Genomic DNA, 17,613 nt, shown 5'->3' on the forward strand with positions numbered 1-17,613 from the left:
AAAAATGGAAAAAGAAGGTTTTGTAACAGAAACTGTCTCTCCTAACCCAAATTTTAGTTTAAATATTAATATACATGTATTGTTTGTCACAGAAAATTATGAAAAGTCAAACAAATATATATTTTACAATACAAAGTAATTGAATAACCTAAAACCATTTGAAAACCACAACACTAGAAATATATAAACTCACATTTTCAAAATTCATGGATGAAGCCATGTTCAGTTATGAGCTAACCAGAGTAATAAGATTAATGCAAAAGTCCTATACAAGATAATAGAGATGAAACCAATAGTTCTATAGAAATGATTCTAAAGCCCCTAAGAATCTAATAGAGAATTTGCACAACCTTTGTATATATTTTTGAATCAGGAAATAGAATTTTACAGCAGAAATATGATTATCTACTAAATGCTACAGGATGGTTCTAAAAACCTATAGGACTGTTCTATAAGGAAAGGCCATGATTTTTTATGAAAAAAATCTTGTCACAGATTTTATTATACAGCACAGTTTCTGCCACAAACATACAGCCCTATGTTATTGTCAGATAAATAAATAAAAATTAAATATCAAGAATAAGGCCCTGATCCAGCAAAGCACTTGCTTAGCTTAAAGCATAGGAGCAGTATAATTTGACGTCAAAGGACCTACTCATATGCTTACAATTTAAAATGTGATGAAGTGTTTGGCTGGTTCTGGGCCTGGATATCCAGACTCTGAAGACCAATCACCAAGTTTTCACTTAAGGAAATGGATTTTTTGCCTGAGTGAGGACTAAAAAGTTCAGGTTAAGCCCCACTATACAGAATGTTTCATCCAAAACAATGTATACACGATAATGAAGTCTCACAACATCTGTGTCAGGTACTGTTAGGTGCCCATTGTACAGGTGGGTAAAAGAGACAGACACACTGAGTTATTCAATGTCAAACTCAGAGTAGATGCAAATCCAGGAATAAAATACAGAAATCTTATCCCCAGTCCCATACTGTAGTTACTAGACAATATTCCTTCCTTTAAATATAAAGCAGGAAGAAATGGGGGCTTGGCCTCCAAAGGCTGGAGTGCAGCGGATAGAAACAGACACAGCAGTGCGAATTGGAAGGAAGGCATTACTGCCTGTAGTAGGTCCTAGCCGGGGCTCGACCCTTCCGGGCAGGAGGGGAGCCACACCGACTCACTACTCTGGGAATAAGCAGTCAGTTAGTCCTGAAACTCCGGCTCTTTGGTGCAGAGTCGGAGCAACCACAGTTAAAGCTCAGGAGCCCAGGCCCTGGATCAGGGCGGGGCAAACACAGTTAGGCTCAGGCCCTTGTTGCAGGGGCTGAGCGAGCAAACAGTTCAAAGCCCAGGCCCTGGATCAGGGCGGGCAAACACAGTTAAGCTCAGGCCCTTGTTTGCAGGGGCTGAGCGAGCAAATAGTTCAGAGCCCAGGCCCTGGATCAGGGCGGGGCAAACACAGTTAAGCTCAGGCCCTTGTTGCAGGGGCTGAGCGAGCAAATAGTTCAGAGCCCAGGCCCTGGATCAGGGCGGGGCAAACACAGTTAAGCTCAGGCCCTTGTTGCAGGGGCTGAGCGAGCAAATAGTTCAGAGCCCAGGCCCTGGATCAGGGCGGGGCAAACACAGTTAAGCTCAGGCCCTTGTTGCAGGGGCTGAGCGAGCAAATAGTTCAGAGCCCAGGCCCTGGATCAGGGCGGGGCAAACACAGTTAGCTCAGGCCCTTGTTGCAGGGGCTGAGCGAGCAAATAGTTCAGAGCCCAGGCCCTGGATCAGGGCGGGGCAAACACAGTTAACTCAGGCCCTTGTTGCAGGGGCTGAGCGAGCAAATAGTTCAGAGGCCAGGCCCTGGATCAGGGCGGGCAAACACAGTTAGGCTCAGGCCCTTGTTGCAGGGGCTGAGCAGGCAAATAGTTCAAGGCCCAGGCTTCTGTAGCCGAGCGTTGGGTGAGGGGGAAGCCTGCCACCCGTACGGAGGGTGGCAGGGGGGAACGCAGGCCCACCCACTCCACTGCGTTCCAGCCCGGGGCCCTAACAGCGGTTGCTGCCGCTGCTGGTCAGTGGGGTTTCCAGACCGCAACACACTGACATAGGCTCACACTCAGTTGCAGCCGGACCGGGGTCGGCTACCCCCGGGCTACTTCCGTGATCCCCCTCACAGCCTACCTCGGTCGTTGCGCCGGGATCGGGCCAGTCCACCTGCATGGGCTCCTCTCTGCCCGGGCTCGGCGGCAAGTCTGGTAGCTCTGCCGGGAAGTCCGGCCAATGGTCCTCAGGCGGCTCCTCTGGATAGCAGCAGGGGCTGAGGGGTTCGGGTCCAGTCTCACCCTCAGGGTTAGCGGGGTTCGGTTCCCAGGGGTTCTCCCAGTGGCGGGCGTGAACGGGCTCCGGCGGCTCCTCCTCGTAGCGGGCCCGGGGTAGCTCAGGCCAGCTAGGGTCTTCGACGGTCTCCTGGCCGGGAGCTCCCGGCCGCACGTCTGCTCCCTGTGGTGGCTGGCCGCCAACTGAGCTCTGGCGGCCGGCCTTTATACTTCCTGTCCCGCCCCTTGACTTCCGGGGGGCGGGGACAGGCGGTGGTGGTCCCACCCACTCTGGTGCCGGCACGTGGGCTCCCTCTTCTGGGCAGGAGGGGAGCCACACCGACTCACTACACTGCCTAAGATCAGATTTTTCAGGATCCCTCTGCTTCCAGCTGAACCTGCCTCAAAAATCTCAGGATTTTTGTGCCTCAACTGTGAAAATGCTATTGGGCAGAACAAAGCAGGATTAAAGAGATAGGTCCTCTCCAAGCAGTCTGAAAAGAAGTCAGCACTTGAGCTCTGGAGATCCATCACTATCATGAGTCACTTACATTCCCCTGATTTATTTTTCTGGTTTATAAAAGACAAAACACATTTATGTTGCGGGTCTATTTGTTATGTGAAGAAAAGCCTGGGGGAGAGAAATGGAGAGGTCAGCCAAGCTGAAAGGTGTCTCATTGTGGGCAAGCATAGAAGAAGGCTAGCCCAGGCTCCCTCCTCACCCTCCACAGCAGCATGGCTCTGGTGGATTTTTGATGCCATGGGAACCCACCTGCAACTCTCAGGGGGGCTTCAGTGGATGGAGAAAGTATTCATGCAGTCTAATGCAGAGGAGTTCTGTGCAGGATTGGTAGAGAATGAAGCCATGGAGAGAAGGTTTCACATAGCCCTACCCCCTTCCTCCACCGCACATTTTCACTCCTCAGAAGCCATAGAGCTCCAAGGACAACACAAAGTCTTTGGGAAGTTATGAGGGGATTAAAGATTAGGTCAGGGCAACTCCCCACTTCCACATGGGCCAGCCACTTTTGATCCCTCCACAAGTGTAAACCATAGGGGATGATCTGGGTTCAGTTCTTAATTGAGCAAAACCCCCATTAACTACACGATTTTGCCCTTTGGCAGCATCCTGACAGCAGACTCCTGTGCTGTGCAAAGCTCCACTAACTATAAAGGGGCTCTGCACGACTCAAGGGTCCAGATGACAGGATCTGGGGGTTGTTTGTAAACAATGTGACTTTTCTATTCCAATTATTTTTAAGTGCCGTATTTGTGTGTACTCAGGTACTCATTTTGATCAGAGTCAGGAAATGTTAGCTCATATGCTTCATATTTACCTAAAGAGCATCAAGAGTCAATCCTGTAAAAGCACTGAGCACTCCTTCGAGGTTCCAAGACTCCTCAAATCACACTGACTTCAATAGAAGTTGAGGCACGTCAACCTCACAGGATCAGCACCTCAGAGGATCAATCCTCAGAGTAGAGTTCCAGGTTATACTGGTTATAACAGTAGGCTTAAGTAAAGAATACCAGGACAGTCTTGTGAATAAGGCCCTAGACTACTGTCCAGGAAATCCAGGTGCAATCCCTGGTTCTATGACAGACTTCCTGTGTGACCTTCAGCTAGTCACTTAATCTCACTGTGTTTCATAGATTATAGGACTGGAAGGGACCTCGAGAGGTCATCAAGTCCAGTCCCCTGCCCGCATGGCAGGACCAAATACTGTCTAGACCATCCCTGATAGACATTTATCTAACCTACTCTTAAATATCTCCAGAGACGGAGATTCCACAACCTCCCTAGGCAATTTGTTCCAGTGTTTAACCACCCTGACAGTTAGGAACTTTTTCCTAATGTCCAACCTAGACCTCCCTTGCTGCAGTTTAAACCCATTGTTTCTGGTTCTATCCTTAGAGGCTAAGGTGAACAAGTTCTCTCCCTCCTCCTTATGAAACCCTTTTAGATACCTGAAAACTGCTATCATGTCCCCTCTCAGTCTTCTCTTTTCCAAACTAAACAAACCCAGTTCTTTCAGCCTTCCTTCATAGGTCATGTTCTCAAGACCTTTAATCATTCTTGTTGCTCTTCTTTGGACCCTTTCCAATTTCTCCACATCTTTTTTAAAATGCGGTGCCCAGAACTGGACACAATACTCCAGCTGAGGCCTAACCAGAGCAGAGTAGAGCGGAAGAATGACTTCTCGTGTCTTGCTCACAACACACCTGTTAATGCATCCCAGAATCATGTTTGCTTTTTTTGCAACAGCATCACACTATTGACTCATATTTAGCTTGTGGTCCACTATAACCCCTAGATCCCTTTCTGCCGTACTCCTTCCTAGACAGTCTTTTCCCATTCTGTATGTGTGACATTGATTTTTCCTTCCTAAGTGGAGCACTTTTCATTTGTCTTTGTTAAACTTCATCCTGTTTACCTCAGCCCATTTCTCCAATTTGTCCAGATCATTTTGAATTATGACCCTGTCCTCCAAAGTAGTTGCAATCCCTCCCAGTTTGGTATCATCCGCAAACTTAATAAGCGTACTTTCTATGCCAATATCTAAGTCGTTGATGAAGATATTGAACAGAGCCGGTCCCAAAACAGACCCCTGCGGAACCCCACTCGTTACGCCTTTCCAGCAGGATTGGGAACCATTAACAACAACTCTCTGAGTACGGTTATCCAGCCAGTTATGCACCCACCTTATAGTAGCCCCATCTAATTTGTATTTGCCTAGTTTATCGATAAGAATATCATGCGAGACCGTATCAAATGCCTTACTAAAGTCTAGGTATACCACATCCACCGCTTCACCCTTATCCACAAGGCTCGTTATCCTATCAAAGAAAGCTATCAGATTGGTTTGACATGATTTGTTCTTCACAAATCCATGCTGGCTGTTCCCTATCACCTTACCACCTTCCAAGTGTTTGCAGATGATTTCCTTAATTACTTGCTCCATTATCTTCCCTGGCACAGAAGTTAAACTAACTGGTCTGTAGTTACCTGGGTTGTTTTTATTTCCCTTTTTATAGATGGGCACTATATTTGCCCTTTTCCAGTCTTCTGGAATCTCTCCCGTCTCCCATGACTTTCCAAAGATAATAGCTAGAGGCTCAGATACCTCCTCTATTAGCTCCTTGAGTATTCTAGGATGCATTTCATCAGGCCCAGGTGACTTGCAGGCATCTAACTTTTCTAAGTGATTTTTAACTTGTTCTTTTTTTATTTTATCCGCTAAACCTACCCCCTTCCCATTAGCATTCACTATGTTAGGCATTCCTTCAGACTTCTCGGTGAAGACCGAAACAAAGAAGTCATTAAGCATCTCCGCCATTTCCAAGTTTCCTGTTACTGTTTCTCCCTCTTCACTAAGCAGTGGGCCTACCCTGTCTTTGGTCTTCCTCTTGCTTCTAATGTATTGATAAAAAGTCTTCTTGTTTCCTTTTATTCCCGTAGCTAGTTTGAGCTCATTTTGTGCCTTTGCCTTTCTAATCTTGCCCCTGCATTCCTGTGTTGTTTGCCTATATTCATCCTTTGTAATCTGTCCTAGTTTCCATTTTTTATATGACTCCTTTTTATTTTTTAGATCGTGCAAGATCTCGTGGTTAAGTTGTCCATTTCCATAAGTTGTCCATAAGTTGTGTTTCAGTTGTCCATTTGTAAAATAAGGATAACAATAGTTCCTTTTACCCACTCTTGTCTATTTAGATTGTAAACTCTTCAGGGCAGTCTCCTCCTATGTATATATACATTGGGACCCAATCACGATTAGTGCTTCTTAGTTCAACTGTAACACAAATAATGATGCTTCTCAGCTCGCACCAATTTTCTTGCACAACCAAATGTCTGTTTCTAGTGAGGGAAGTTCAGAGTTTAGGTTTGGTTTGGAGAAGCATCCAAAAATGTGGCTGTTCATCTAAAGTTTATTCAAACTAGCTGAACCTCTTGAAGCTACAAAAGTGGGCTGGAAATATTACAAGAATCAGACTTCTCACAATGTTTCCAACACTTTGGCATCTGGTTCCAGCCTTGCCGGGAAGCATAAGAGTGCACAAAAATGAAAAATAAGAGCGAGAAAAATGAATTGCAGGGTTGTTGTTTTTCTTAACATTAGGCGTGTTCTAATTTTGGTCAAAGGCGGGTGTAAGGCTCACGAACTACCTGTTTTCAGACCAGTTCATCCTCTCTTAATTTTATTATCTTAAAAAACAAAAATTCACACACAGCTATTTAAGTGCCTGTTACAGGCATGTAGGCACAGGGGACAGAAGTGGGAGAAAGGAGATGGGGATTAAAGTTCTGTCCGTAGTTTTATTGTCACATTTAAAATCCAAACTTAAAAATAGATTCCTCCCCGGTGTTAAAGAATTCCCTTAAAAGTCAACTTTTCCTGGTAAATGAAACCTGAATAATTAACAAAAACAAAAGAGAAAACAATAAGCCCTTTAAAACAACGGTATCTCTGTAATTCCAGTCTTTTGAAAGTCTCAAAATAAATATATCAAGCAAATATTGATAACAGAATTGGACAAAGAAGAAAGTCACTGGGAATTCTTGGCTTTTGTGGGAGGAGAGATATGTCTGGGGCTAATATTTGGAGAAAGGAATGTGAGGAGACATTAATTTGAATTTGATTCAAATTTTATTGTGTATGTAAAAAAATCCCAGTTTTGATCGTGTAAACAGGCATGTGAAAGGCTTAAGAGAAAATGCTGACTACAAGTTATTCAGCAAGGCTAGATGGCAGAAACTGTCACAAGAGCTGAGTGGATATGCTGACCTGAAACCAGAGCTGGTCACAGCATTTTGGACAAAAATGAAATTGCATCAAAGCCAAAATATTTCATGGAGATGTATCAGTTTTGCCAAAGTTTTAATTGGGAAGTTGTTGGGGGAGGAGGTAAGAGAGAGACTCAGTCCCTGCTCTGCCTGATTCAAAGTAATTCTGCTCGGAATCAGGCATGTATGGATTTGAACCTGAATCTCCCCCCCTTCCTGAATCAAGACACTCAGGTTTTGATCCAAAAAACAGACATGTAAACAGAATTCAATTTTCATGAAAATGTTCTCAGTCAGCTCTACTAAAAACCTCTGCTCTTTCACTAATTAATCCATCACCTGCAACGACAAGCTCCGCTCCTCATAGGCAGTTGGCTGAAGTGGAGTCTTTCTCAGCACCGTCAGCAGAATGTTTGATCAGGGTTATCAAAGGTGACAGTGTAGCAATATGGGAGGCAAAGATTGAAACTGCAGTGAGACCAGTTGGCCTCCCTTTTTCTGTGCTCAAACTTGTTTTCGGAGCTTGAGTTATTTCAGAGGATTGCTGCCATGGGCAGGAGGGAAGTGGCATGTCACCGAACACCCCAAGGGTGTTTTGATTAAATTAAATATGAAATTAAAAGTGAAAATAGGAGTAGTATCTTTCTCACTGATATTCCTCAGGTGTACAACTGACACTTATGCCCCAAAGCAGTATAGCATCGATATAGAAAAATAAAATTTAAAGTTGAGTGAATTTCGTGCTCATTGACCTGAGAGACAAAAAGCACCACCTTGAGCTGTGTGTGACAACTAACGGTAATATTTAAGCTGCCCGAGCAGAGCTGTGTGGTCAGATGCCAGGATTACAATTGTGCTAAAATGCTATAGGTTAAAATGTACACAGCAATAAAGTACTTCTGCAAACTTTATATATCAACCAATTGCAGTAAAAATTTGCAAGCACTGCTAGAACTGATCCCCACAAGCATTGCATAGGGAAATTCTATACATTTTTATAGGGGGGAAAAGAATTCTGTTGTTGCCATTGTCAGTGCATTTGGTAAATTGCATGGAAAAATAATTAAGAAAAGAGTATGCATAACACTTTACTTCACAGAGTGCATAGTGTTTTAAATATGTACAGTACAGTAACACAAAGTGTTTACAATAATTCTTCCTGTTGTTAGTGGAAACAACAGGCACTTGGGCTCAAGTAACTCCATTATGTTTTCTTTGTTCATATAAGGAAGTAGATCCATCAGCTAATACAATGCTAGCATGATGTTTCGTCTAGGGAGAGGAGGAGACAGAATGTCTCTTAAAGCAATCTTGGTGCTTTAGAGGCTTGCTGGAGCTAATAGAGAGAGATGAAGTAGAAAATTGTCTCCAAGAGGTTGAGTCTGTGTGGTCTCAATCTTTTTGCTATTATTGGAGAGTAAGGGAAGGTAAATCTTTGTGATCACCGCTATACTTATATTTAAAAAAAAAAAAAAGAGCGCTGAGCAGAAAAATCAAGCCCTGCATTTAAGAGAGGAAGGCATGTCATCATTTCTCTAAGCATGCCAGCCCAAGGTCTCTATGACTCGGATTTGCAGGAATGAAAATGTGCATGTTTTAGAACACTAAATAATGGTATTGAAATGTTGGGACATCTGATTGCCCAGTGTCTATGAACTTAGGGGAGAAGGAGAACTAAACAAACAAATGAAGTAACTAGGGAAGGAGAATGAGGTGTTGCTGCCATCTCAAACTATTTCATTGGATTTCAAAACTAGCACAAATTTAAAAGACTTCTTTCTTGTCATTTAAACCCAGGGATTTACCTCCTGGGTGATTGTTTTTGTTTGTTAAATTGAATCAAAACCAAACATGTTTTTTCTAGCAAAAGGAATGTAATTAAGAAGTAGAAGAATGAGCCTGCCTGCCTCAATGGAAAGTACTGAAGACGGTAGGCAGGATGCCTCAAACAGGATTCTGTTCGGTTCTTATTTCTGAGGTACAGGCAGGAAAATCCTAACTGTGGAGCCAGTCCAGCAAGGACTGGATCACTCTCCATTCTCATTTACTTCAGAGGGAATTATGGATGCTCATCACTTCACAGAATCAGGCTTGAAGAGAGGTGCACTTGTGTGTCTAAATAAATTAGAGTGATCAGTCAGCAAATGTGAAAAATCGGGACGGGAGTGTGTGTGGCGGGGGGGGGGGGGCGGTAATAGGAGCCTAGATAAGAAAAAGACCCCAAAATCAGGGCTGTCCCTATAAAATCAGGACATCTGGTCACCCTAAAATAATATGCGAAGGGAGTAAGAACACTTGCTTCAGGAAATTGCAAAGAATTGGAGGGAAATAAACAAAATCCTACAACATCTTGCACATAGGTAAACTGCTGCGGCTAATCAGAGCCCTGCTGACTTCAAAAGGGATCTTTCCAGGCATGGCAGTCCACCCATGCACAATAAATTGCAGCATCAGGCCAAAGAAAGTAACAGTGAGGATCCAATCCAACTCCCACTGAAGTCAATGAAAGTTGGAGCAGGCCCTAGATGAAGAAATGATCACATGATTGAACAGGTGACCACATAGGGACTATGGGTGGCATTTCCAAAAGCACCCAAGTAACTTAGGAATGCAGTTCCCATTCATTTTCAATGGGATATATGCTCCTAAGTTATTGAGACACTTTTGCAAATCCAACTCTAGAAGAAACCAATTTTGTCTCTAAAAATTAGGGATTTTAAGAAAAAGATATTTGAATTAATCTAACAAGAAAACTCAATTTTGTGAAACAAAAAGATGCTCAGCCCAGCCTAACACATGGATGCTTGAGATGCCAGGGGATCGCCAAAATACTGGTGCCTAGCAGAGAAGGGTTCTCAACTAAAAATTTAACCATTTAGTATTGGAAACTTTGGGGGATACTTTCAAGTGGCTGCTTAAGACAAATATTTACTCATGGAAATGGTCCTTAGTGAATTTTTCATTGTAGCACAATTAATATGAAGATTCATCAGCCAGTAAAACACTGGAACAGAGGGCCTGAGCCTGAAAGTTGTACTGCATGAATGGACATCTGCACTTGCAAAGGACAGCTTGCAGAATCCAGACCAAACATTATATTATCCCTCTGATGCAATAAATAAAAATCAATTGCTTTGTAAGGGGTTGGGTTTATTTTATTTCTGTTGTGCTGACCGATGAATATTTGTATATAATATCATTATAATAACTTGCCCTAATAGAGCATCTTTCAGATGAGCATCTCATCACTTTACCAACTCCCCTCCTCTCCCCCCCCCCATGGGAAAACCAGGCTACACTTGAACAAGATCACATAGCATGGGCCTGATGCAAACCCACTGAAATCAACAGAAAGACTGCCATTGACTTCAATAGGCTTTGCATCAGGCCCCAAATCAGTGGCAGAGTTTAGAATAGGATCTAGACCTCCCATTCTTACCATACTTAGAGATATTTGGGTGACTTCTTGTCTAGTGGGATTGAAACCATTCTCTTAAAACCCCACTGTTCCTGCTGATTATCAGAGTAAAACACCCCTAATTTAATTTAATTTTCTACATTATGAACACACCAGGCTTTGCAGTGCTTACCTTTGCAGTTGCCCCTATATGCAATTTCCAACTGAGGATCTTTGCATTTTGCTCGTTGAAATTCACAACGGGACAGGAAAGTCCTTCCATCAGAAGCACAAAGTGATTTCTGAGGGGATCCTGCACAGTCCAGGCTGCATTCTCGATCTTTGTCTTGGTCCACTCTCAAAAACTAGAAACAAAAACAAAATGGCATGAGACTTTGGGAAGTTCACTCCAACAGTCAATGGTCATCAATGGCATGATAAGCACGTCCTGATCACCTACTCCACAGAATATATGCAGGTGTGCTCCAAAAAACATTTAATTGTATGCTAAATAATAGATAATCTGGTGTTTCCTGAGTTTTGATGGTTCCGCGGTTAATGTGAAATACTAGTAATTAAAATATCTCTGCAGTGCATATTTAATTTATTATTTTAATTAGGGAAACTCTGAACATAAACAATCACTCTGGAGAGAAAGGAGGCTGCTCAGAGCCTTTACAGGCAAAAATACGGATATTGAAAAATTGAAACCCCCTTCAAAACAGAAATGAGGATTTACTGTGATCCATTAGCTACTTATAGTAGCCATGGGTGAGCCGCAACACTTTGAAAGGTTCAGATTCAGTCTGGATACTTATATAAAACATGAGCTTCATTCTACAATAATGAACTAGTGATGTATCTGTGTGATAATGGCTGGACCTGCCTCCATCCAGCATGGGAGCCTTGATGCTACTGCCCTTCTTGTGCAAAATCCTTTCATCTCTGTGGAGAGCGGCCAGCACAGACTCATATGCCAGCAACATCCAACGTAAATTCTCAAAAGGGTTATGTGAGTCCTAAGTGGGGCGTGCAGTGGTCTTTTTCTGGCCATACTTCACAGAGATGAATTTCACCCAGAGTAAAATGTCAGGCTACTTGATGCAGCATAAACTCCAGGATATATATCTGCCAGGGTTGGAAAGAGGCATGTTATGGGTTGTGACTTCTTCCATGACCCCCAGCCTCAGCATACCCTTTTCCACTCTGCAGAGACTACCCCCCACAGATTTTGACTGGAGTGGCTTCTGCAAGCACATTGGGACAGAGACCACAAAGAAGGACATCTGGTCCCTGCTTCTGGGTCATCCAGCTTCCTCCAGTAATGGAGGTAGAGGGGAGCAATATAGGCTATGATTGTAGTCTCTCTGTCAGGTTGTTCTAGCTATGAGTTACAACAGGTTAGAGAGAAATATTTTTTTCTCTCTCTAATTTAATTCCCCAGTCACTTTGAACATGCTAAATGATCATCAGTTTGAATTTTAGTCTCCTACCAACTGCATATAAGCTTACTGTAGTTCCTGGAACTGAGAAAAGCGGGATCTGCTTGCTCTGAAACACATTTCCCTAACCCTAACTAGTTTTTATGCCACTTTCACTTTCAGACAGAAATGAGCACGAAAGCATTTTATTTTCCAAGCATCAGAAGGGCTGGTGCCATGGGGGAGGTGAAACCACTAAGTCCTCAGACAATTTTCTCTATCATTTTACTCTTTTCTGAATAAGCAAAAAGGTATGAAAAGCATACAGTTACCAGTAGATAATCTCCCTCCTGGGCATTACAAGTCACAGAGAAATGGACCTTAGAAAATGTCATCGACCAGCTGAAGTGCTGCCTTGGTTTTACAAAATGTGCAATGACGCTTTATTACTATTAATGTCTGATACAGGAAAGTTTAAAGCTTTAGGTTATGTATGCAGGCTAATGAGAGGGGAAAGCTTTGAGCAAGGAAGAGGAATAAGAGCAGAATTTGTGCATCCAAAGTACACAAGCCTCCAGACTTGCATACCTCCCTTTTGTGGAGGAAAGTGTCGGCTATATATAGCTCACCTTTATTTTAGTGAAGAAAAAAAAACAGTCATAAATCCACTTAATTGTCATGCTTAAACTCTGGTCTGTTTGCATTTCCTAGCACTTAAAGTGAGGAAATGCAGATGTCTTATGGTAAGACGTGATAATTATCATTTTCTGTAAATGGAGAGACAACCTCACAGCTTCCATTTAAAAAAAACAAACCCTAATATTCATATGGTCGGAATTTGAGTGTAATTTTCACATTTTAGCAGCACCGGATCAAACAATAAAAGCATTCTTTTCCTACTCACAACACTCTTTTGGCTTGCTTTTTCCTTCTAAATAGTAATTAGCTTCAGGAGCAGATGAGTCAGCTGACAGAGAAAAACCTATGCCGTATGTCTGCATTTTAGATATGTTTTTCCCCCCTCATAGTCGTTTGTATGTGTTTTTTTCTCTTGAGAGGTGCTTAGATACTGTGATGACAGGGAGAATCACATACATACCTAGATAAAGTCTCCACAGCTCCCACTTTAATTTATCTTACTCTACTGACTCACAGCAAAAGTAGTGGTAATGCAAACTTCCTCCACCCTGACAAGAATACAGATGAGAGGGTAGTTTGCTCTCCATCCTCATCCAGCACTTGATTCCTTTAAGTCAATGACAAGGCTTCCCAGGAGAAAAAGAATGGACTGGGGCTTTTGAAGGGGAAATCAGGCAATTTGGATTCAAGCCCCTGCTCTGCCACAGACTTCCTGTGTGGCCTTGGCAAAACCACAACGCAGTTCCCCCATCTGTAAAATTTGTATGATAGTACTTCTTTTCTCTATCTGGGAATCTCACATGCCCCCCACCACAGTAACATCTGAGTGCATCTCAAGCTTCACAACCCCCCGTTACAGGGAAATGCTATGTCCCCATTTTACAGATTAGGAACCCCAGATCCACAAAGGGATTTAGACATTACAATGCTGAGCAATATCTACCTTTTAGGAGATTTTAGAAAAATCACACAACACTGCAAGCCACAAAGCCACAGTTGGGCAACTAGGCTACCTATACAATGGATGGGGAGATATGTGCCTAAGAATGTGATCCACAGAAGCCAGAACACTAGATGGGAACTGCCTAAGCTAGCCAATGAGAGATGCTGATGAGAAGAGTGTTTACTAAGCCCCACCCCTCTGATGGAAATAGGCACTGAAGATTGGGCTGCAGTGATCTACAACCAGGAATCCCTCTTCTGGAATCTGGTGGCTTGGGCACCTAACTCATTTCTTGGGAGAATGAGCTAGGCATCTGCCTTGCTCTACACAAGCGAACCAGAGGAGGAAGTGATGCCCAGCCTATATCTTTTAATCCAGTAGTGAGAGCTCTCACCTGGGACATGGAAGACCTGGGTGTAATTTCCCCCTCTATATGTGGGGAAAGAAAGGATTTTAGCACAATGGATAAACAATGAAAGAGTCACTGAACCAGAGAGATGGCAAGAAAGACTCTGAAGCTTAATGGTTTGGGCACTGAGGTGGGAGACCCAAGGTCCAGACCTTGCATGCAAGTTTGGTGGAGGACCACATATCTTCTCCCAACTTTGTGGATTGCTCTGAGGCTTAGATGGGAGATAGGTGTCTGGGTGCTTAGAGGGAGGTAGCCGTGTGTGTGCCCAATGAGGTGTCTGGGTGCTTAGAGGGAGGTAACCGTGTGTGTGCCCAATGACAGAAGCTTAGGCACAAAGGAAACTTCTACTGCAAACGTTTAGCTGCCGAGTGAGCTTAGGCACCCAAGTGGGAGTTTTGTGGATCGCAGTGGAGCCTAAAACTGGGACTTGGGCACCTAAGTACCTTTGTGGAACTGGACCAGAGAAACTACGATTTTCCCATGGTCACATAGGTAACTTATGCAGAGAAAGGAACTGAATCCAAGTCCCACACTAACTCTTTCCCTCTATTTTCTAGTGAGAGTGTAAGTCCTATTGGGAAGGCACTACCTCTTACTGTGTGGTTGTTTAGTAACCAGTGTACCAGGACCCTCATCTTAGCTGGGGTCTCTAGATACTGCCATTGTACAAATAAATTAAATAATATGATTTGGTTCAGGCCCTCAATCATTGATCTCTCTGTGGAGAGTGCCTACAAAGGGAAAAATTAGAGTCAAGACCAGTGTGGACATCCTGGCCACTAGTAACTGGACTGAGACTACCAAACTCATTTTGCAATGGCCACTGAACAGCCATTAGATTACACTAAATTTTGGTTACTTCCAATCTGCTCTGGATTTGAACCAGTAACTTATTATCCCATCACCAATTCCCCAGGTTCTTCATGTTCAAGCTTATGTTTTAATGTACTTTCTGTGCCTTGGTTTCAAGGTAGTGGGGAAAGCTGATCATTTAAAGCCTTTCTAGCATGATTTTGCCAAATCTTTTTTGTCATTACCAGTCTTTGAATTCATTTGGAACGTGAAATGTGAAATCTTCTAGACTTGTCACTTGATTTTTTTCTAGTGCTTCTCTGTCTTTTGTCATGTTATGAAAGTTTAGAAATAAACCAGGAAAACAACATTTCCCCAGTACCACCTCCACAATCCATCCCTGGAGTACTGCCAAAGTAAATGTGTTGAGAGCAAATTACTTTGATGTCTTTGGAAAGTTGTATCTTAAAGGGAGTCCAGGCAGACCAAGACAACCAACCTGTTGAGAGGAGTAAGGCCAATATGCCCGATTACAGCAGGCAGACATCAATTTCACAACACTGAACTAGACTGAAAATCCCCAAGGCTGTTTAAACTCTGAATAACGCTTGGAATATTCAGTGTCCACTGATGAAGTTACATTTTGGAGGGCATTCAGACAAAAAGTTCAATTTAAACTCTTTATTGTTTCAAAGCCTTTAGATGAGATTATGATAAATTATAGGTTCAAGGATATTGGAGTAACCTGGAAAAGCAGAGGATGAAGAGAAACCCCATGAGACAAAGCCACTTGAATAACTTGTTGGGTAGCCAAACCTCAGTGGAGAATTTGTGTTGTACACTTAAACAGTTTCCACCAAGCTAGCAAGCTAAGGGATTTAAGAGTAGGGAAGACAAAAAGACAAACAGCTGCCAGAAAAGATAGCTTATAGGAGGCATATTAGTATGTTTACTTATGGTCTGTTGAAAAAGAGTAAAAGGAATTCACAGACATTAGACAGAACACACTGTAGCTGTTACTGTAGCAGTGCAGGATGCTCCAACCCTGCATCCCTTAGTCACATGAAGCCAATGGAAATATTGTTAATATTGTTGAACCCAATAGAAATATTTGAGTAAGGGCTATAAGATCAGGCCTTAAATTAAGATTTCTGCCCATTTGCCTGTCTTAATGGGTGAGACAGAACCACAGAAGCTGGTACCATATTTATGTGCAAAGTGCTAGATTTGTGTATATCTTATCTCAAGTTGTACCTTACTCTACAGTCCTGTAGTCCTGTTGTTTTAACTGGAACACCTTATGAAGGAAGGCAATACTAAACACAAGCAATGGGGACCAGAATGTGACCTAAGCAGATTACTGGCAGTACCTGGAGGCAGTTGGATCATCTACCACTAACTTTAAGATAATTTGAAACCAAAACAGTTGTTATAAAATCATGTGATTCACTGAAAGACAAGCCTCAACTAACATTTTGTTAAAAATCATAATTTTAAATAAGGATTATTCTGTGGCAATTTCTTCACAAGAGAAGCTCATGTTTTCAGAATATATATTAGCAATATTTGTAGAGTTCCAACAGTTTTCTGATGCTTCATTTCAGATTGCAAGGGATTGAGGAGAAATGAATTTGCTCTGAGAGATAATGTGTCACTATTTTTCTGACTCCTTCACAATAATCTCTGCAATACAGTACTTTGACATTTCTTTGAATCCTGTGAGGCATGGGAGTCACTAGCTAGTATGATAAGAACTGTTTATAACTTATTACTAGTTATCATTTGTTGAGCACAGATGATGCATAACTTAAACTCTTGCTTTAAATATTATGATCCATGTACTGACTGGTTGCATAGCAATGTATGTGAAAAATACAGTCACTGCCAATATAGAAGGTAAAAAGACATGGTAGAATGGGTGTGAAAGGAATTTTCTTTGATAACCAATAGATTTTTTTCATTTTTCTTAACCTGAAGTAATCCTGAGACATGCAAACTTTACCATGTGGCAAGGAACTGCTTGATATGTCTAGAGAAGGATAATGAAAAGAGACTGATTATATAGATAATACTATATTATATAGTCCATGGGGATTGATGGAAAATGTACCAACATATGTATTTATTTTATCTTATTCTGTATTGCTTAGTTATTTGTAATTTGTGTGTTTTCTCATGCAACAACATGGCCACAAGTGATATAGGAAACTATTGATTACCCTGCATGTCCTTGTTATTTACATTATTATGTTATTTATAACAGTAGCACATATGGCCAACCACTGGGGTTTTCTGTACCTGAAAAGGTAGTTGGGGTAACATCTTATATTGGACCTACTTCTGTTGGTGGAAGGCTCAAGCTTTTGAGCTACACAGAGCTCTACTTCAGATCAGGGCAAGGAATCAGAGCATCTGAGCTAAGTACAAGTTGGGACAGATTGTTAAGCAGAAGGGGCAACACATAATTACAGGTGGTCGCTTGAAGTGGGCAACTGAGTATTAGAATGTTATTCATAAAGGGTCTGAAGTGGGCAATATGAATTTCAGCTTTGAATCTCACATCCCTCTTAAAAATGTAGGTGACTAAGTGGCCACTAGTTGTTTCTGACTGGTCAAATTGAAGTGCAGTTATTTTTGACCAGTAAGAGAAGGAGTTTAATCCTTTTGGTTTGGTGACTATGGATAATCTCTCTTTATAAAAACAAGTAGGCAGGGTGAGATTTTAACAGAGCCTGTGTCCTGCTAATGTTAGCATGGAAGTGAGCAGTAGCCTAGTTCCAGCAATAGGTGTTAAGCTAAAAATAATCATTCTCATTTGTGTTGTAGGTTAACAGATTGGACTCCTTAAAATGAGGGTGATTGTAAATTTAAAAATAGCAACATGATAAAACCATTTTAAAATATGAACGTTTTTTTAATAAAACC

General features: G+C 42.3%; 1 protein-coding gene across 2 annotated transcripts in view; it reads right to left on the reverse strand.

Moving 5' to 3' along the window:
* Nucleotides 1-17,613, reverse strand: part of SMOC2 (SPARC related modular calcium binding 2) — a 176,151-nt gene that overhangs the window by 109,265 nt on the left and 49,273 nt on the right. For both annotated transcript variants that reach the window (XM_054023593.1, XM_054023594.1), the window contains exon 2: nt 10,675-10,846. In XM_054023593.1, coding sequence (XP_053879568.1) covers nt 10,675-10,846 — 172 coding nt within the window. The remainder of the gene's footprint in view (nt 1-10,674; nt 10,847-17,613) is intronic.

Source organism: Malaclemys terrapin, chromosome 3 (genome assembly GCF_027887155.1).
Source record: "Malaclemys terrapin pileata isolate rMalTer1 chromosome 3, rMalTer1.hap1, whole genome shotgun sequence".
Lineage (NCBI taxonomy): Eukaryota > Metazoa > Chordata > Testudines > Emydidae > Malaclemys > Malaclemys terrapin.